The sequence below is a fragment of the Chinchilla lanigera genome, unplaced genomic scaffold (assembly GCF_000276665.1).
Source record: "Chinchilla lanigera isolate Chin_1 unplaced genomic scaffold, ChiLan1.0 scaffold00019, whole genome shotgun sequence".
NCBI classification, from domain to species: Eukaryota; Metazoa; Chordata; class Mammalia; order Rodentia; family Chinchillidae; genus Chinchilla; species Chinchilla lanigera.
The window spans coordinates 13,841,019-13,862,964 of record NW_004955420.1 but is presented as its reverse complement, the minus strand read 5'-3'; the positions used below and the strand labels follow the sequence as shown (position 1 = coordinate 13,862,964).

Here is a 21,946-nt window from a genome sequence, read left to right as displayed (position 1 = left end):
CCGCTCTGTCTTCTCTCACCCCCGTCTGCGACCCCTAAGGCAGCAGACAATTAACATGCATCTTCTGGTCATAAGAAACCCCAATTTTCCTGGGAAAAAGGCGAACCAGGCTTCACTCCTTGTCTGCCGCAGCTGGTACCAAATCATCCTCAGCCTCAGCAACTCCTAACACTGCAAACTTTAAAAGCCAGTTCCCCCGAGCCAGCGGGATGCAGAGCCATCATTTGCAGCCTGAGTTATTAGAGGTCTCTGGGGAGCACTCAGCCGGGGTGCAGCGAGGGAGTGTGTCCAAGAATGTCAGTGTCTGTTGATGCTGAGCGTCCAGGCCCCGTCACTGGCCTTCTCGGCCTCTGTCAGCAGCAGGGCGCCCGTGGTTCGCACTGTACACAGCAGTAATTACAAATTCTGAAGGTGAGAAAAACTCATCTCATTTTTTAATCTAAAATCTTTCAGATTTTCTTTTGAGAAGGCTAGACAATTAGATTGATTTATATTGTATTGTTTATAAAACCTAGACCTGCAGAAAAGATAAATTTTGGCCAATACTGTCTAAATGAAGTGATGTGGTTTCCAGGTTTCCACTTAGATGACGCGAGAAGATTCCGAGCCAGAGCTCACAGGCATCCAGCTCTGGTGTGTTTACTAATGAGCCCCGGGAACCATCCAGGGGTGTGGGTCTTCCAGAGTCCCAGAGCTACGTGCAGACACACCGCTCCCGGTGTGGGGAGGACAGGAGGGTTGAAGAGCTGTAACCACCAATGCCAGAGCTGGGGGTGGAGGTCTTAGAGCACATCTGCTCCCCTTTGCAGAGTGGGCCAAGGCCCGAAGGGTGGTGGGTGCAGAGTTGGGACTAGCACCCAGGACTTCTTGTTTAACACTCCTTCTGCTCCTCTCTTGGCTGATCAAGGCCCCCAGTACAAGCACACCTGTGAAAGTCAGAGACTGGGACAGGAGTTGGCCGTAGTAAAGATGGCAGGTTTCGCCCAGTCCTGTCCTTCCCATCACAAGTGACCCTGGGGCAACTTGGGAGAGGACTATGTCACAGAGAACAGCCCACAAGACTGGAGTTATCAGCACATTTGGAGGTCTTGCAGGAATTTCCTGTTGTGTGATCGGGGACTTTCAAAGAGCAGAGGCAGTCTCTGCCCCCTCCCTCCGAGGGGAAGCTCACATCTGAGTCACTAGCTGTCTGTGCCCCATGGCTCTCAGTGATAATGGGTCATGGTCCCCGGGGGACACTGGAATTCCAGCTCCTTTCAGCCGCTTGGGCCACTCAGCTGTCACTGCACTGGCTGGAGAAAGAGTCAGCAACATGGAACACATGGACCTACAGCCTGGGACTTGTTAACAACCACCTGCTTCTGCTGTTTCTCCCCCTAACCCTTCTTAAAACTAAGAATACGACACATTACACACAAAAAACAATGTGTGCATTACTACCTCGGTGGAAAAATAAAGCACAGTCCCACTCACAGCCCTAGGCTCCCCACTGGCTTTAGGATCATCTCCTTGGTTTTCCCTTCCAGTTTAGCCCTTGTGGATGCATCATGAAAGGTCACTATTTCATTTTTGCCTGGCATCACATGTGGTGATCATTTGCTCATTTTTATTGTAGGGTTTTCGATTGGGTCCACGCATTTTTTTTTTTTTTTTGGTCTTTCTCCGGTACCGGGAACCGAACTCACGACCTTGGGCTTGCCAGGCAGGCGCTTTTGCCGCTGAGCTAAATCCCCAGCCCCCACGCATTTTTTTTAATCCATCCATTCTACTGTCCAAAACATATGAGTTGCTTTCAGTTTGGGGCTACAGCAAATGATGCTACAGAAAATATTCCTGAACATGTCTCTCAGTTCCTAGGTACTGGCGTTCCTGTCATCAACACTAACAATGGGGGCTGCGTCATGCACAAAGTGCCACTTCACCTGGACCACTCATGCCAATCCAAGTTCCAAGGCGGGGCTCTTCCCCCCCTCACAGTCCCTCTCATCAGTTTCTGCTTATGCACAATGGGGGTCTTGGTGATTCCAGGGCCAAGGAAGCCCAGCTGGTTGCTAGAATGGAGGATAAATCCCAATGCCACCTCTGTCAGACAAAGCCCAAGCAGTAACTTTTTAAAAATTCTGAGCTTAATCAGAACCAACAACCAAAACAACTGTGTTTTCAGAAGAAAAATGTCACAAACTCCCCTAAACTAATGCGGTAAAATCTCTGGCACGGGAGCATGCTATCAACTGTGAACAGTAAGTACAAACACGGTCCAGAGATACAAAGCACAGAAAGACCACACTCTGGTCCACTCCAATCTGCAGTGGATAGCAGAGGAAAGGATGGGGTAGGAGGGGTCCCGGAGGCTGCCCCCATAGCCACCACCTACCTGTACACAGGCTGCATCTCTCTGGCTACGCCAATGACAGCACCTGGCAGGAAATTGTCAAACTCCTCGAACAACTCCCGGATGTTGGTCTTATACTTTAGGTCGAGGTCCAGCTGAATGATCCGCAAGATCTCTGGAGGGTGGAAAGAAAAGACAGTAAGGTCAAGCAAGGGTGGCAGCACATGCCTAAAATCCCAGCTGCTTGGGGGATTGAGGCAAGAGGATTGTGAGTTCAAGGACAGCCTGGGCAACATGGTGAGACCTTGCTTCAAATAAGCAAACAAAGACGACAAGATACAGGCACACATGCTGGGAGGCTCAACCACTGACGGAAGATAAAGTAGAGAGTACAGAGAAGGGCTTACTGTTGCTGAGGGATAGAAAGTTACTGCTGGAAACAAAGGCCCTGGCCTTTCACCAACCAGCACGCCCACTGCCCCTAGACTTCTTTACAACTGCCTGCCACATCTTTCCAATTGCAGATATCCCTTAATTAACTTTATTTAGAACTAGGTGCCTGAGCTCCAGCCTAGACTTGCTGTCTAAGTGGAAGTATTAACAATGCACCATTTCACCCTTGAAAATCTGATTTGGATGACACGTGTGGACACCCTGCGCAAGACTCGAAACACCTAGGTAGTTTTTCTTTGGGGGTAAATACCCCACATAAAAGAAAGATGAAAGACATCATCTTCTTAGGCCCTTGCTAGGATGTCTGCAAACCCAGCTAGGTGTCAAATTAAGATGTAGACCTGGAGGAAATCAGCAGAAAGGCCTCGGATACCAACAAGTTTTCAGTGTACTGACAATAAGACAAAAGGAGCCCTAGTTACCAGTCTCCTCCTACATAGCACGTGAGAGCGATTTGCTCCAGATGGTTTGGGGCAGAGGAGAGGAGGAAGCGGGCAGAGTTTGGCCAGGCATGGGAGAGAGGCATGAGCTAAGTTCATCCCCTTGTCCCTCACCTGGCTTGCCTGACCAAGCGCCTGTAGTGTCAATGCCAGGAGGGCCAGACATCAGCAGACTGGGCCCTGGCTCCACCAGGGTCAGCTGGTGACTACAAACACAGGGAAGCGTGAGTGCTGATGCACACCCTGGAAGAATGCCGTGCAGGCCCCAGAGAGGGGGTGCCTGGGCACACTGCTGGGTACCTAGAAGGAAGCCTGGCCTTGGAACATACCTGAGCTCAAGTTCCAGTTTGGGTGCCGATTAATGCAGTGACAGGGAAGCTTATTTTACTTTTCTGAATGTTAGGTGCCTCATTTATGAAAACAGGGAGACCACGGCAGGCCTGGTGAGGTCGGGATGCTGCCAGGATGAGACTGTGTGTGGGAAACATCTCCCAGGCTGCAGGAATCCAGAGTCTGGACAGCAGGGACCTCACTAAGGCTTGAAGCAAAGAACACTTCCTGGAGGAGGAAGACTCAGCCCAGGCGCTAAGCACAGGCAGGAACAGAGAGGGAAGGATCGCCGACACCCACTATGGAAGGGCCACTCTCCACTTCGGTCTCTGCTGCCCTTTTCTGCCTGCCCAGCAAGCAAGAGGACTGCAGATGTGTGAGCACAGGCCCCGGCAGAAGCCTTCTGACGACAGGCCCACATCTTGGCATCTTGGCCTGCACCCATCGTGCAGGGACTGGCTTACAGCAAACACTGTGGGATGTTTGTGGAGCTCCATAGCTATTCTCCAAATTGGTTTAGGAGGAAATCACAGCTTAGATTCAAGAAAAGCTGACTCACTTGTTACTTGTCCCATTTTCCTTTGTGATGCAGAAACAAAACTTTACTTAACATTCTTCATGACTCTTCTAGAAAAGAAAAAAGCTACAGCGATAAGAACCCAACTGGCCAGGCAGAGGAAAGAGGTGACGCCAGGCTGCTCTGGCCCTGGAGGGAAAGAGCTACGGGAAGGTAGGTCTGCTGGGCGAACGTGATCCTTCGGCCTGGGCCGTGCCACCCCCACATTTGAGGAGTAAAATGACTATTTCCTTCCTGGACCTAAAAACCAACAATAACAAGAGTAACAACCCAGAAGGCAGGAAGGCTGGTAACCCGGGAGCCTGGGTGTCTGGAAGCCTTTGCGGTGACTTTGCTGGCCTTTTGGAATCCTGCCCTACCGAGGGATACAGAGCAGAAACAGGCAGAGAGACCCCGATGGTGACCTTAGAAAGACAACGTGGCACAGGAGTGGTAACTGCAGCTGTGATGGGCTGTCAAGGGCTGACCACCGGGGTTCTGTGGATAAGAAGGGTACAGGACCAGGGCATTTGGCTAGGAGATGGGACTGCTTCAAGGACACATGGTGGCCCCAAGGACCACTTTCGATAACATCGACAATGGCCACATGAAAGCACCACTTTTTCTGGTCATTTTTAAGGGTCCCGCATTGCCCAGGCCGTAGTTTATTTTCATAACTGCCCAATATGTTAGACAGGGACAACCCATTTTTAGATGAAGAAACTGAGGCTTGGGGAGGTCTGAAACATTATCCCAAGATCACAGGACGAGTCAGCATTGGAGTGGGATTGGAACCTCGGTCGGCTTGACTTGAAAGCTGGGCCATGTCGTGCTCCTTCCTGCACGCCTGATTCCCCTCTGATCAGAGAAGCAGGGTGTGGCCCTGCTGCTACCACACAGGGCCCAAGAGCACACAGAAGGGCCAGAGACCCTCAGTGAGAAAAAGAACTCTAGGCAGAGCAAGAGGCTGGCCAATGCAGACTGTAAGGAAAGAAAATGAGGCACTGGTGGCAACTTCACTGTAACTCAAGAAATAATCGACGGTAAGAAAAGCTATTCATCCGTTTGGTGTGTCACGGCAGGGAAGCTCCTGTGCGTGCTCTGGGCTTTCAAGGCATCCACGTCCTATCTGCTCTGTAAGCAGCAGCCCAAAGCCCTCCTTTCCCAGCTGCCTGCACAGGCCTGATGGAAGCCGTGGCCTCCTGCACTGCGTCCAAGCGCCTGCCTGGGTCCTGATGCCTGGGGACCCTGGTCGCTGCTCTCCCTGCACAGAGAGATGAGACCCTGCAGACCACACTCCCAGGGCCAGGACTGCGCTGGGAGGCAGCGCTGGGACATCTAACGCACACAGAGTCTCTGGCCCTTCTGTGTGCTCTTGGGACGCTTCCTACGGACTCCCACAAACTTTTAATAAGCCCCTCCATAAGCCCGAGCTCTTTCCCTGCCACTTAGGGACTGGCTGGGAGTGGCCCTGGACACTGGAAGCTGAGATGCTTTCACCCATGAGGTGTGATCAACAAATATAGTAAATGTTTAAATTTTTTAAAAATGTATTATAGTAAAAGGCACACTGCCATTAATTCCCCCCAAAATCTGGGCCAGGGATATAGCTCAGTGGTACAGTGCCTGCCTGGCAAGTGCAAGGTCCTGAGTTTGATTCCCAGCACCAAAAAAAAAAAAAAAAAAAATCCCCCCCAAAATCCTTCCCCTTGGTTCAAACACATATCCCAACAGTCTTGCCACTATCCGGAGCAATTCTGCAGACCTCTTAGTATATTTAGTTATCTGTTGTGGCTGCCTCAGTGTCCTGAACGGATTCAAACTGTTGACCTTTGCTGGTCACTTTGACTTTGGGGAAGAGCCAGGAGAGTTGCACAGCACCAGATCCAGTGAATAAGGTGAGTAAGGACACAGCGTGGTGTTTTTATGAACCTGCCTTTCCACTGAAAGGCACTCAGAGGCAGGGTCACCGTGTATCCCGATCACACCTGGTATTTACAGCTCCTCAGTCCTGAAACGGCTTGGGGAGGCTGCTTTGACAGCTGTCAACACTTCCTTTGGGGCCTCACTGAATGAGGTAACTGATCAGGAAGGGAAGGAGCACAGCTCACCGTGCTGATGTGACCCTTTATCCATGTAAGATGACAGCCCAGGCAGAGGCGGGGGACAGCCCCCTGCTCAGCCTGCACTGTCACTCAGACCTGGGTCCAAATGTTATCCTCTTATGAAATTATGAAATAAAATGCCAAGGTGTAAATGTCACTGCTGAAAAGGGGAAGGCCCTTACTAGAACGCTGCAGTTTATTAGGATGAGGTTATTTAAAGGGACCTGTTCCTTTGGTCACTGGTTCTGGTACAGCCAGCTCTCTGTGGGAACTATGTCTAGAAAGTTTATACAAAAGACTGAAAGGTGATTGGTGATCTAAGAACAAAATGAGATTGCTATGTGGGAAGTGACAGACATAGTAATGGCCCAGAGAAGATGGTGGTTGGAAGGCAGCTGACAGCACCCAGCAGGACCACTGAAATGAAAGGAATAAATAAATGAGATAATGCTTATGCTCTTGTGGTTTGTTAGATTCCCTTCTGTCCTCTCCCAAGCGGGGTGATGAACTCCTAGGCAGGAGCAAACATGCCAAGGCCCAGAGGCACCTGACACAATTGGGTTCTAGAGTAGCCACATCCTGGCCCAGGAAGATGCAAACCTGAAGATGGATGAGGCGTAGCCAAAGGAAAGAAACCAGACTGCCACGCTCCACGCAAGGCCTACCCTGGGCCCCACCTCTCACACTAACCTCAGGCGGATATTGAGAATGCACCTCAACCTGCGGTGATCGCCGAGGGAGGCAGGAGCCACACGCAACCCTGTGCACCGAGAGTGGCCTGTGGAGACACTGGCTCAGCACCAGGAGACAGATGCTGTCTTTGCACCCTGCATGTGACCCTGGTCCAGGGGAGCCTGCTCATTCCAGGGAACGTGTCTGCTACTGTATCGAATCAATCAAGCCTTCCAGCCCGTCCCTCATCCTTACAAGCCTTCTTGTGTATTTAAATCACACAACAGGAACTGAAGGGTGGCGTGAACCCATGTCATGTTCTCAGGGCGGGGGGCCTTTCCCACGCTCTGGCACCTGGTCTGAGGAGCACAGCCATGCTGAGATCCTCCTGCTGCCGACTGACTGGCCTCCCAGAGAGGACGGGACCCAGGCAGGGCCCAGCGCCCCCAGCGGGGTCAGCAGTTGGGAGCTCTGAACACTGGTTCCTGTGGGAGGGGACAGTGAAGTATGCCCCCCATCAACAAAGACGCTGAGAATCCTCATGGGGACTCCACTCTGACACCCATTTCCATGTGAGCTTCAGCTCTATGTGGCAGAGTCAAAAATAGCGTGCCACCCTCACAAGGGACATGTGCGCCCCACCCCCAGCCTCTCCAGCTCCAGTTTCAGGCTAAGGAAATGGCTCTACAAGATGTTAGCTCTAACAAATCAGAAAGCAAAGGAGAAGGCGGAAAGTGTGAGCCAAAGTTGTAGCTTTCCAGGTCTCTAGGGTCCAGTGACCATCATCCCTGCCTGGGTCCAGGCGGCCCCCTCAGCAGGTCCTGATCCTCCGGGAGCGTCCCCAGGGCTGAGGACAGCGACACCTGCTGCTGGCCCCGGGCTCCCAGCGACAGAGGCTATATGCATGGCGCTGTCCCAGCTGGGAGAGTCCCAGATCAACATTCCCCCGCGGAAACAGGCTTGGGACAGCTCGTCATCAGCTTCCAATTAAACCAGCCACAAGGCATGTCATCTGACCGTGGATGGAATTACAACCAGAGTGAGTAATTAATGACACCCAAAAACAAACAGCAAAAGAGAGAAAGAATCCCAGATAAAAAGGGGGGCTCTTTTCCTCTCCCCATCCTTCTCCTGCCCCCAGTAACAATTCCTGGCGGATACATCTTAATATGCAAAAACAACGTGCAACAAAGCAGATCAGGATGAGACGGTAAGCCCAGAACCACCACCCTGGGAAACAAACAGGCCTTCTCCGAGGGACAGGTCACTCACACAAATGACTCTGTCCCTCTGCTCTGCGACAGCTTCAGAGCTTCCAGAGATAAATATTTACAACACATCAGAGCGCGCTTGCCGCAGAATATCACTCCAGCACAGAGGCTTGGAGAGGAGGGAAAATGATGACAGTGGTGAGCTATGTGGCTCTCCTGTCCTGAAGTGAGGCCCTGGCAGCAGCTGCCTGGAAAGGGACCTTGTTTTCTCACCATCCGTGCTGAAATACTGCAGCAATGTGCCACCTGCCTTGTCACATTCGGGCTTTCTAATGGCCACTGGACAGCACCTCTAGCCTACGGGAGCCAGAGAGCGACTGAAGGGTGGAGACTTCGCTAAGAGGACAGGCTCGGGACCCAGGGAAGAGGACAGGCACAGTGCTCCATCAGCCACGCTGGGCGCTTCTCCGTGGAGGGTCCATGCACGAGGTGGACGCCGGCCACTGCAACCACTGGCTCAGCTGCGTCCCCGGTGAGATCTGAGGTTGGAACTGGTGCTGGAAGTCCTCACATCCAACAGGAAACCTGGGTAATTTCCCAGCTGGCCCTCAAAGCACCCCTCCTTTGCAATAGGTGACCCAGCTGCAGGGCAGCTGTCTAACTATAGGAGAAGCTGCTCTGAAGGAACAGAGCAAAGCATGGCCAATAGTTCAAGACCTGGGGCAGAGTCTGGGACTCTGAAAGCCTGGTCAGAAAAGCACCTCATCTTTAGAGGTGGGGAGAGTGGCCCATGCGAAGGGCCCCATATTTACTAACTGACCTAATGAGTCTCCTCTGCACTTCTGTGAGGAGGCATTACAGTATTTCCTGCCACTACCAAGTGAAGAACCTGGGCCTCAGAGAGGTTTAGCAACTTCTCTAAGACAGCCCAGTGAGGAGGCAATCACACATGACCCTCACAGGACAGTTTGGCCCAACACACACAAGCTTCTCAGGAAAGTCTTCAGACATATCCAAAGCCCCTTTTTAAACCCCATTATCTTTTAAAACAAGAAAAGCTTCCACATAAAGGGAACTAGCAGACAGGTCCAGGCCATCTCTGAGCACTTATGGACAGATAAGGTTCCCCACTTCCCATAACCTCCCTCAGAGCGAAGACTCCTGGGATTTCCCTTCTGAATCCAGGAACCAATGGAGAAACTTCTGGAAAAAACGTTTTAAGGCTACAGAAGTCAGCCAAAAGGAAGTCTTTATCGACAATAGCCAACGCGTGTAACCTCATCACACTCAAGGACGCATCCCAAGTTGGTGCAATTAGTATGGTAACTGCTGCTTGACAACAGAGGAAGTCGAGGATGGAGGCCAAGGTCACACAGCTGGGGGGTACTCGCCCTTGAGTCTGTGGGCTCCACAGCCCCCCACACCCTCCTGCCTTCCAGGCCGGGGGCTGATGCTCAGCCCGGAAGGCGCTGCCTGCCTGTGCTAATCTATGTTTTCCACATTAGCAGCCCACACCTCTGAGTGGTGGGGGAAAGCAAAAGGAAATGGAGTTCATAAGAATGATTTATGCAACCCGTTAGCAGCTCTGGTAAAAGGTTTTGGGGCCAGGAGGTTGAAATGAATGATCACAGTCGGTTTTATGTATTAGTTATACAACAAACCCTTTCTTCTAACCCTGCATGCCCCCTCTCAGAACACAGCACGGGAAGCGAGTGCTCGCTACGGCTCAGCATGGCGCTGTTTACAGCTCTCAGCTCCTGCTCATGGGGAGCACAGACTGTCAGGAAAAGAGGCGATACCTGCTTCAGCAGCAAGGGATCATGCACTCCACTGTCACCCTCAGTACTCACTGGGACTGGGGAGAGATCACCTGCTTTCGCATAGGGCAGAATTTATTTTAAACTTGGCCGCAAAACTTCAGGGCAATAGCTATGTAAAACAACACAGAGAACACCTGGTCTCGATCCTCCTCTCCCGCCTCTTGCCAAGATGAAGTGAGAACCCGGGCACTGATTTATGAAGTCAGTTGTGCAGGCTAGGTGTGGTTTCAGATCTGAAGACTGTCCATGTGTCTACAGCATAGGTGTCTGCAGTCCCTCCCACCTTTCCATACATATCACCCTGGTGTGAGCCACAGACCTTTTTTTTTTTGTCTCCAAAACTTAAATTCTCCTTCCTGTTTGGGGCAGGACCCCATTTTGACCTTGTTCACAACAGGCAGACAGACGGTCTCAGCCGTCAGCTGGCTTTCTCTCATATCCCTGGGCTACAAGCTGTAGAACCCAGCCCTCCTTGTCCAGAATGAACAGATGTTTTCTGAAAAATAATGGTTCAGCTACCAGTGCTCTGCCCTGTCATGGTTTAACTTCCCAAATTCCTGGTGGTGCAGTTTTTTTTTAGTTTTGTTGTTTTCTGCAGCACTGGGGATTTAATACTTGGCCTCTGCATTGAGCTACAAACCCAGCCCCCTTCCCCTTTCTTTGAGACAAGGTCTCACTAAGTCGCTAAGTTGCCCAGGCTCGGCTTCCACCTGCGGTCCTCCTGCCTCAGCTTCCCATACTGTGCCACCATGCTGCCTATGTTGCAGTTCTTTGTGGAATCGTGGCTCTTGTTTCTAACCTCTGGGGCCTTCTCTCTTTCTAGGTTCTAACTGCTCTTCCTTGTTGATGGAATTCGAGCAAACATTACATTATGGATTTAGGGTAAAAGTAGGGAAACCAACAGAGGTTTTGTCCTATTGCCTGCAGCTCAACTCCCGTGGTACCATCACTCTTGCTCTAGTCCTGGGCCAGCCAGCTGTCAGGGCTGGTCAGTGGCAGCTCTGCCCCTTCAATTCATTCACAGAACAGTGACAGTAACAACACTAATTCCTTATGTTTTATGGCATGTCACCATGTTCCAAAGTGTGTTCCCAGCTCTAAAATTCTTCTCTATACTTTAGCTCATTTAATCCTACAACAATCCCACAGGCAGGTGCTCTCATGCATGTAACAGAACAATGTATAAGGTAACAATGGTTGGGCAAATGTGAGACTACAGCTAAGCTATCCAGGAATGACACGGCCGTTCCAAGAAGTTACCACAGCTCCAGGCTCCTTCGGTCTTCCCATTCTGCTATCCTAGATCTCATTTCCATCCTTCAGGTCACCTCATGGTGCAAGACAGCTACTGGGGCTCCAGCCAGCTTGGCTGCATTCCAGGCAACAGAAAGGAGGAAGGAAAAAAAGACATCCCATCATATCTTGCTCCCTGTGATGATACAGACCCTGTAAGTATACTTTCTGAAAGTCTTTAACATTTCTTCTTCCTTCTCACTGACCAAAATTTTGTCACACAGCTATACCTAGCTGCAAGGGAAGCTGTGAAATGCATTTTAAGGCATAGCACTACTTACAAATAAATGGAATCTGGCTATAAACGAAAATAGAATCAGTATAAGATAGCAACTGCTGCTTCCCATTTTACAAATAAATAAAGCCAAAGAGATCAGGTTTTAGTAAGGACATCTGATCAACAATGGCAAATTCAGAACGAAGTCCATGTCATCTGGTCCACATTCAGATCCTGTCTGTCTCCCTGTCCTGAGACTCCTCCTTCTTACTTGCTCTCCCCCAGCACTCCCCTGGGCAAGCTGTCCACAGTGAGGTCCACACGGGTCAGACCTCCACTGCACCCTACAGGACTCCTCGCCTCTGCATGGGCCTCACCTTCCCCCGCCCTGCACCTCACTATGAATCTTGGAACCCTGCATGGTCATCAGCAAGGACACCAAGCCTGAGATGGCCAGGTCTGAGGAGCTGGGAAGACCCTTGATAGCATGACAATCCCAAAATTCTGCCTGCACTTGGAGGAGGGACAAAAAGATGGGAGATATCTTCCAGCGGTGCTAAGCAAGCACACCGTCCACTCTCAGTGCTCTAGCATCTTGGCTACCTCTTCCACAGCTCTAATATTTCCATGTTTTGGCCACAGTCCTCAGTGTGAACAATGAACCTGCTGCTCTCCCCGGGGGGTTGAGCTGCCTCTGTTTCTTCCACCCAGAGACTTCTTCTCCTCCAAATGGTGTCCTGCAGCCCAGCCCCATCCTTCAAGTAATAGTTGATACAATATGTCCACTTGAGAACTGAGAAGTTTAGAAGCTTCTCAACAGACTGTGAGCTAAATAAACCTTTCCTTCCTTAATTTTGGGTGTCAGGTGTTTTGTCCCAGCAACAAGAGCAAAGTAACCAAGACACTTGGTCTCCTCCGCCTCCTCCAGCTGGGAACAGCTGCAGGACCTACCACCCAGGGAGAGGTGTGGACCACAGAGATCTCCCACAGAGAAAGGGGGAATGCTACATTTTCCTTGTGCACAGAATCCCACATCATAGCAACTTCCACAAAGCCAGACGTGCTTCTGTGGAACTGATCAGAAGAAAGGTGTGACTGAAATATACAGTAACTGTTCAAGTTTTTAAAAAAAGGTATTACAGTACAAGACACAGTGCCATGATTTCCCCACAAAATTTCCCCCCTCACTTCCAACACACTTATGTCATTGTTCTCACCATTTTCTGAAGCAGTTCTGAAGTTCTCTTTCCTGAGTGTCTTTACGAGGTGTGATAAAAGATATAGTGGCTCCCAGGGTGCCATCCAGTGGAAAGGCGGCTCATCAAAACATGACACTGTGTCCTCATCCACTTACTCACCAAATCTGGCACCGTGTGTGTGACTTCTCGCTCTTCCCCAAAGTCAAAACAACCATGAAAGGTCAATGTTTTGAATGGATACAGGACACTAAGGCAGCCACGGCGGTGCAACGAAAGAGGACTTCCAGAGCTGCTTCAGAAAGTGGCAAGGACGATGGGATGAGTGTGTTGGAAGTGAGGGGGAGAATTGTGAGGGAGGTTAATGGCAATCTGTCTTTTATTGTAATCCCTTTTTTACAACCTAAAAAGTCCCTGTGTTCTTAGGTCACACTTCTTATGTGAAGAACAACTCATTCTCTTACCTTTTGTAGCAAGAGAAAAGAACATGTTTTCAAACTTCTCAGTACCAACACCCACCTACCACCCTGGGCTGGTCAGCAAACTGAACAGCCAATGGCCAAATGGCTCTTTAGGTTGCCTGTCTCTTGCCAAAACATCATGTTAGAATATTAATTTTTATACTACATTTTAAAAAGATGAACTAGCTATCATCACCTATAAAATGATGATATACCTAGATGCCAGGCACTGGGCTGGAATGTCTCGCCTCATTTAATCTACACCGGTGGGGTTCACAGTCCCTGTTTTACCATTTCCTCCTCCCCAAGACAGAGCTGAAATGTCACTGCTGTTGTCTTCATGCGTTCCTCCTACTGTGAGTGTGATAAGAACAACACAGAAGTGGGGGAATTGAAGGCCTGGCCCCTGGGCCTTCATCCAGATTCCAATTTTTATTCAAAACACAAATGGCTTCAGTATGAAGCAGAGGTCCCCATCTGCATCTACCCAGAAATCTCCTGCACAATGTTTCCCTAACAGAGTCCATAATTTAAAAGATTCTGTCTACTGGATTACACTTAAGCACAAATTAATTCATTTCCTTAGCTTAATTAAATACTGGTTTAATTTAGTTTTTCTTTTATTTTGATTGAATAAAATATAAATTGTCTTAATTTTAATTAAAGAGTTGCTGGGCATGGTAGTGCATGCCTGCAATCCCAGCACTCAGGAGGCTGAAGCAGGAGGATCACTGCAAGTTCGAGGCCAGCCTGGGCTACAAAGTGAGTTCAAAACCTGCCTGAACTGCACAGTGAGACCCTGTCTCAAAAAGACCAAAAAAAAAAAGACTTAAAGTCCAATGGCAAATTGACAGAACTGTAGCTGAAAGCATAAGAACAAAAAAGAAAAAAATGACTCACTCCTAAATATTTCAGCATGTACTTCCTAAACACAAGAACGCTCACTCTCATCCCCTCAGTGCAAGCTCAAAACTACTGAACCCGTCACTGCACTCAAGGTATGTCTGTTGTGCCAAAGCAAAACCCAACTCTTGCCTAGGACCGCGCACCACTGCCCCATCTCAGTAACCCCTTGGTCCCGCCTCACATTCCGTGGCTGGGACAGTTTAAGGAGAACAGGTCAATTATTTAGTAACAGGTCCCTCTGTTGGGTTTGCCTAACAGTTCCTGTGCCAAGATCCAGGCTGAACACCTTTATCAGGAGCAGACAGAAGCCACGCTGTGTCTCCCCTACGTCCCTTTCCAGGAGGCGCGTGCACGCCAGGTGCCAGGGATGGTTGCTCTGATCTCTGTGAAGCTACTATTATTCTCTTTGTAACAACAGCACTTCACAGGGAAATGCTTCCCCAAACTATGACCACATCTTATTCTTTGACGTACTTCTACCTGCTCACTCTGGTATCAGTTGGTGATTCCTGTCTAAATAAATTATTACCATGTCAGTTGCCAAATGGTGACTTTCTGATGTCCTGCTCTAGTATCTAACATTTATTAGCTGACGTTCTACCATCAAGAAGCGCTCCCAGATGTCCCCCCTTGTGGCAGGCTGTGCCAAGCAAACGCTGCCCAGATGGGGAGGCTGGGTGCTGCCCGCCACAGGGGAACTAAAGGAGGGGCACCAAGGTTGCCGATTCCCAGCACTGGGCCCATCATGGGAGCACACAGGGTGCCAGGGTCCCTGTTGGAAAATCCCTGCAGCACCAGGCTGGTAGGGGGCCACTGTCCATTCTTACATCAATCAATAAATAGGGAGGGGACAGCTACAGGTCAGAGGCACTCTCAGAAGGCTGCACCAGACTATCTTTGCCCCCATGTTTGTTTTATTGAACAAGCTATGAAACAAGCTCTATCTTATTTAACAAGCTGTGAAGTTAGGGATTTGAGGCAAGTGGGAGTAGCATTAGGGCTCTGGCTCACAGGCTTGGCTTTATGCCACTTCTCCCCTGGGCATCAGCTGCCCCAGATTGTAAGGAAGAAAGAGATGCTCTCAGCGGCCCCGCTCTGCCCGGTGGCCTTTGTTCTCACTCACAACCTTCCGCGTGTTCTCAGAGCAGCCCTGATACCAGGCACGGCAGCGTACTGTGGTACCGACGTCACCCCTGCCCTGCCACAAGGGCCACAGAGTCCCTACTGCAGGCACACACGGCACTAAAGTGGAGGTTCCAAAGCAACAGCGTCCTGCCTGGCCTCAGCTGCTAATGTCATTTTTACCACATACTCTTGCCATATTCCCATGGCTGGAAGGTGGCAGACTACTCACAGGTCACCCACAGGGGTGCACCAGGGCTGTTCCTCATGCTGAGCATGGGACAGTGCAGAGAGGGCCACGTGGTGGTGGGACTGCACCTGCCTTAACCCTGAGATGCCCAGGCCACCTCTCCAATGCCGTATCACCCGTCAGCTGACGTTTCCTTAGTACCTACTATGTGCGGACACTGGAATGCTTCTATACCTCTTTTTTTTGCGGGGGGGGATTGAGCCCAGGGACTCACAAATGCTAGGCAAGCATGCTAGCACTGAGCTACATTCCCAACCCTTCTAAAATTTTGAGACAGGATCTTTTTAAATGGCTCAAGCAGGCTTCAAACTTGCAATGCTCCTGACTCAGCCTCTCAAGTAGATGGAATGGCAGGTGTGGGCCACTGCATCGGGCCCCACTTTAAAGTTTATAAATGCTAAAAACTAAGGTTGACAGTGGCCAACAATCTGCGTAGAGCCACCCCGCTGGGGAGCAATACAGCAGAAACACTAGGGGCCCAGCTGGTTCCAGGATGGGTGCTCTTTCTCTCAGGACAGTTCCTGTACGTGGGGCTCACTTCTAAATCTGCCCACACCCTGCGCCAGGGATCTACTGCTGCATAATGATCCACTTAAAACAACCATGCGTTCTTGTCCCTGATGGTTCTGTGGATGAGCAAGGCTTAGCTGGGTGGCTGTCATGGGGGCGGGATCTCTGGTGGAGGCAGTCAAGGGCAACTGGCCTCAGAGCACCCAAAGGCTCGGCCAGGCCGGCACCAAGACGGCTCTCACATTGCCAGCCATGGATGCTGGCTGTCAGCGCAGGCACTGCTGGGGCTATGAGCCTAATAAGCGCTTTCATGTGGTTCTCCTTGGGGGATGTGGCTTGGTCCAGCAGGGTTCCAAGACAGAGTGTGTTAACAACTGTTCCGAGTGACCTGGGACGAAACCACATGGCTTCTTGTAACCCTGCCTTGGGAGACGTGGAGTGGTACCACCACTGTCACGGCACCTGCCCAAAATCAAGAAGAGGCAGCTAAACAAAGGGCGAACGCTGGGAGGCACTGCCCCTGAGCAGGTAACCTTCAGAGGTGCTGCTGGCCCCTTACAGAAGTATAGATTATTTTAAGCATCTACTTTATACACTTTCCAAGCTTTCTATTACACACACACTTTTATAACCACAGAAATAAATTAATATCTGAAGCTATATAGTACCATAATATATGAGATGATTGAGATGTTACTTAACATACACATTTATGTGTAGGTAAATATACACATTTAAGGGGTAGGAAAAAATATGTTAAAATGTCACTGTGGTAAACGTGGTGGCACAGCGCCTGCCTGGCAAGTGCAAGAGTGCAAGTTTGATTCCCAGTACCAAAACCAACAAGCAAACAAAACAACACAAAAACAATAAAAATGATACAGAATTTCAAAAACAAGATAACAGGAAATTACTAATTGTTATTTTATTATATATGGTTATCTTCAACGAAGTTGCTCAGATTATCACACGTAAGAATGCAAGATTGATCAAACTATTAAAGAGAATAAAAATAATAAAAAAATTAGAAACAATGCAGAGTTTCACTAATCAAGATGGTAGGAATTCAACAATGGTTGCTACATTGCACATTATTGCCCTCAAATTAGCAGTTTAGATTATCAGACATAAGCATGCAAAATTGGTCAAAAAAAAGATTTAAGCATTAACTTCCTTTCAAAAAACCAAGGGACACTGGCAGTTAATTATCGCAGCTATCCTTGCATATACATATATATTTTTTCTCTTCTTTCTTTTCTCCTTTCCTTCATCCCAATTGTTCCTTCCCTTTGAGCCACTTCTTTTCCTTTCATAATATCTATTGTACCTTTTGGTTTTCATTTAATCTTTCAGGTTCTTACACTAGGGAGACAATATGATGTTTACACATGCAGGTCTGATTTAGTATGGTCTCTAGTTGTATCCATTTACCTACAAAAGCCTAGAGTTTATCTTTTTTATAGCTGAGTAATACTCCATCGTATAAAAATACTGCATCTGTTTTATCCATTCCTCAGTTGATGGGCATTTGGGTTGTTTCCAAGATTTAGCTAGGACAAACTGGAGAAAGTAGGTAGAAATCTTGAAGACACAGGGGTAAGGCAGAGAGTTCATGAACAAAAACCAAATGGGGGCTGAGGATTTAGTTCAGCAGCACAGCGCCTGCCTGGCAAAGGCGAGGTCGTGAGTTCGATTCCCAGTACCGGAAAAAAGCAAAAACAAACAAACAAAAATACCAAACTGCATGGGAAATACTTCAAAGAATCAACAACTGGGATCTCATCTTATCAAAAACATTTTTAAAAATTATCTGGACTTTGATGGGGTGCACCTGTAATAACAGCCACTCAGGAGTTGAGGTAGGAGGATCTCAAGGTCAAGGCCAACCTGGGCAACTTAGTGAGACCCTGACTCAAAAAAAAAAGGGCCAGGAACACAGCTTCAAGGTAGAGCACTTCCCCAACATGTCAGGCCCTGGGTTCAATCCCCAGTACCACAATAATAAATCAATTAATCGCCTCACAGAAAACATCTATTTTTCAGCCATATGTATTATATTTCAGGCTTTTTACCGTGACCTCAAGCTCTCCTTAGGACTCCTTCTCCTGGCGGCCAGAGTTACTCATTTTTATAACATTTTTCCTAAGCCAAGGCCACTGAGGAGAAACTTCTGCCTCCTCTGCTTTGCCACAAGGTATTTACTGGGCTTCCAAATGTATTTTTCAGAGAAAAGGCAAACAGCAAGCTGGAAGCTGCTCTCACCTGGTTCCTCTTCCTGCCATTTATTTAATTGTGCTTATGCTCCATTTCCCCCGCTTCTTGCCAAGGACACCCTCAAAGTTCTAGGCAATGGCAGGTGCAATCTGAGAAAAACCCTCGAGTCCAGCAGGTTGAGTCTTCATGTCGGGCCCAGTTTGTCTTCCCAGAGCTCAAGGTCAAAAGGCACTCAAGGCAGAGGGAGCAGCCCCCAGACAGGGGAGGATGTGAGACCATGCGGGGGGAGGGCTGGGCGCTGCAGGGGGCCTCTTGCTACCTAGGTCTCTGTGACTGTGTTACCCTCACCGAAGACAAGGCTGGCTGAAGGTGATAAAGCGGCCACTGCCTGAAAGCCAGGAGACCACTGAAGCCCAACACCGAAGGAAGCAGGTGAGCCTCCGAGATGGAGCACAGAGCAAACAGGGTAGTGGCGACGCCAACAGCGACCTGAGTCCTCAGGCAGCGCCGCCTTGCCAAGGGAGGACCGGCTCCGACAGCAGGCACCCGGCTGTCTCCAGCGTCTGCAGGCGCCCACACTCGGTAGCAAGGAGGCGGATTTGTGGAGTCGGTCTGCGCTATTTTTACCCAGTCACTTTCCAACCATAAACCGCACACTTCAGATTGCATTGTTTTGTGTGGATTAAGAAATCCAACTTCGCCTTTCTTGTGGTTTGATGTTCCGCATGCCTGTATGAAGGAAAAACTTGGGCATTCCTATGGAAACAAATGGCATTTTTCATCTGTTTTGGCAGGGCGCTGTCCAGATTATGGGTATCTTGATTACTCTCAAGTGCACTGCTCTGTTACGGAGATGCCACGACCTGCCTTTCTTTCCTCCACAAGGCAGGCAGATTCCCACAGGTCTGTGCTGAGGGGCTGCCTCCTAGGATGCTGGGCCGTGCAACTGGCTTTCTGAATAGCCCAGTCCAGTACCAAGAGCTGAAATTAGCTCTGTGCGAGTCATGCAATAGTTATTTATGACTTTGCTGGCATTGCAAGGGATAAACACCCAGGTGCAGAGTTGGAGGAATACCAGTAACGGAAAAGCTGATCAGCCTTAAAGGGTGTCCAGATGAGTCCAGGGGCAAGGCCAGGCTCAACCATGTGGGCACAGAAACACTGGACATCTGCCCCCAAAAGAAATGCTCCTTTTCTAGAAATGCCAGCCCAAGTTTTGTTTTTCTGCTTAAAACTTCACCTCTGATCATATCCGAGTCCAGACATGATTATGGTAGCTTCATTCCTGCAGTGTAAACACAGCCTGTCAAAAGTACTGCTAGCTTGGGTTGAGCTGTGGTTTTTCTGCCCAAGGATGGAGCCCTTCTCATTTTCAAATGAAAAACCTGGAATGGAACCAAAGTTTCCTTCTGCATTTCACAAAAGGCTTGTGATGCTGTAATACAAACCGAGAAGAGAAGTTGCTAGAAGAAACATTTTGCTCAGGAGGAGAAACCCTCTCCCAAAAGTGGACAGGTGGACACTGTCCAAGAGGGTATAGCCCCAGTGGTCTGTGGGCTCTTGTGGAGGGCAAATCCCAAGCCTGAGCCTCAGAGTGAGCACTGCACCAACAGCAACAGGTCAGCAACACCCACTTCCTGCGTGCAGCCAGCACTGCATCCATCCCCTCAGCAGTAAGTACACAGCACACCCTCTGGTGGACCAGATGCTGCTCAGCCCACTGCAGGGAAAGCAACAGAGGGACAGGTGAGGGCCCTGCAGTCATGTGGCTGACAGACTGCACAAGAGGGCTTCAGAGAGCCAGGGAGAAAATAAAACAGAGCAAAGATGTGGAGCATGATCCTGGGAGTGGCTGCTGAAGTTGGGGACAGGGAAGGACTCTTCCAAAAGCAGCATCAGAGCTGGGACCTGAATGGTGGGAAAGAGAAATGCAAAGCTGTAGGGGAAGAGCTGGCAAAGGAAGCACCGCTGAATCAGAGAATGCATTTAGCATATCTGAATAACAATGAGGGGGCACTAATGGTGTGAGGCTAGGGGTCCCTGCCCCAGTGAGAGGCTCTGGGCAGTGGAGCAAAAGGATCTGGTCACCTCCGAAGATGTGCTGGCCCACACTTGACTTCTGCTGCTACCTGTATGTTGATGATTTCTGTGCCAGGAAGGTAGGGCTAGGCTGGGCCGCAATCACTAACATACATCTCAGGGCTCTGCATGGTGTTTTGTCCAAACAAATTTCACTCTGGTCCAGTGACTCTAGGCACTTTTTAAGCATAACCCAGGGACTTTTACTGCTTCTGACCTGTGACTGCAGTAGGCGGAGGTTGTGCTTCAGGGGAGGAACCCTGTGCAGAGGCTTCTCACTAGGGCGTGGAAATTACACCCATCATTTCTGCCGCACTGAAGCCCAGGGCAAGAGGTCATGCCAGTCCCATGCTGAGGTCTGGAGGCCTGGCTCACGGGAACTGATGACACAGTCACCTAACTGCAAGGACCGGGGGTGCAGGATACGGATGAGCACCGGCGATGGCTGTGGCCACCATGTCCACTGAAGTCCTGCTTGGAAGAAGTCCAGAGCCATGTCCCGATTGTCCCTGGAAATATCCTCTGGGTACATCAAAGCCGTCATACGCAACACACACCCACTTGTCTTCTTTCCCCAAATTTCCCCTTCCCTAGCCTTGGCGAATGATGGGTTGCCTGAGCCAAAAGCAAAAGAACAGCCCCCGTCTCCATTCTTATTTCTCCGAAGACTGTAACTGTGTCTCCCTGCTCTGCCCCAAGCACCACTCTTGGTGGCTCCTGCTCTCTGTCCCTGGCCACAAGCCTAGCACCCCCCCATGTACGGCCACCCCGCTCATAACAACTGTGCAGTGCTTGCAGTCTGCCTGGTGAGTTAACATTCCTCCCACCGCACAAGACCTCGCCAGCAGGGTCCTCAGGATCGTAGTGTGGGGGCTCAGGTGGCTTCCTTCCCCACAGGCCCTGGCTTTGCCTTGCGCTCTACCTGTGACCTGCCTTGGCATCCACACAGCCTTGGCCGGTGGCTTCTCTGGAAGAGAGGCTTCCATGCCCTACGTCTCTGGCCCCTGAGGAAAGGTGTGCAGAATGTTAGCAGTCTCATGCCTGATGGCTGCTGTTTATAGTTGCTGCACTGAGGCACTGTGTCTTAAGTGGGGTTGTGTCTTACCAAGGGGATGTGGTTCTGAGGGGGTCTCATGTTTCCTGCTGAAATGGCCAAGCACTTGATGACAGGGATGTGTTCTGAGAAATGCATCAACAGGGGAGCGCCTACCTGCAGACAATGCACGTAGTTACACAAGCCTCACAGTGCAGCCCATCACACACGCAGGCCACTTGGTACAGAGGGTCTCTACCAGGCTACAAGCCCACGTGGCAAGTACTGTAGGCAACTGTAGCACAATGCAAAACGTTCCTGTAGCTAAACACAAAAAAACTCCTAGGAGATCGGAACTTCTCAGCTCCAGTGTCACCAGGAGGGAAAACTGTTCTGTCCTGCGGTGGTAGAGTGCTCTGCTGTTGACCGACATGACAGATTATATGGCACATGACTACTAATATGCCAAGCCCTGATAGAGCTCACAGACTCATGGGAAAGGTCAACCATATGCAAATAAGTCAATGTACAACTGCCAATGGTGACAAGTCCTGAAAGACCCCAGGCCCTGAAAAAGAGGCAGGGCCTTCACTTCTCCTCCACAGGGAAAGGGGAAGGGACCCTGACCATAAGTCCCAGATCTTCCCAGTCTCAAACCCAACAGTCCTCACCATCTTTCTTGTATGCAATCCACATCTCCCTCTGCTTCTACTCATCTGTCCAGAGGCCGCAGCACCTCTGCAGTG

The 21,946-nt window shown here is 49.8% G+C and overlaps 1 protein-coding gene across 1 annotated transcript in view; it reads right to left on the bottom strand.

The window, feature by feature from the left end:
- The window catches only part of Xxylt1 (xyloside xylosyltransferase 1), a gene marked incomplete at its 5' end in the record, with an annotated part of 140,321 nt that overhangs the window by 58,747 nt on the left and 59,628 nt on the right, over positions 1-21,946 (bottom strand). Inside the window, 1 exon segment of the mRNA XM_013513577.1 lies at positions 2,375-2,507. Coding sequence (XP_013369031.1) covers positions 2,375-2,507 — 133 coding nt within the window.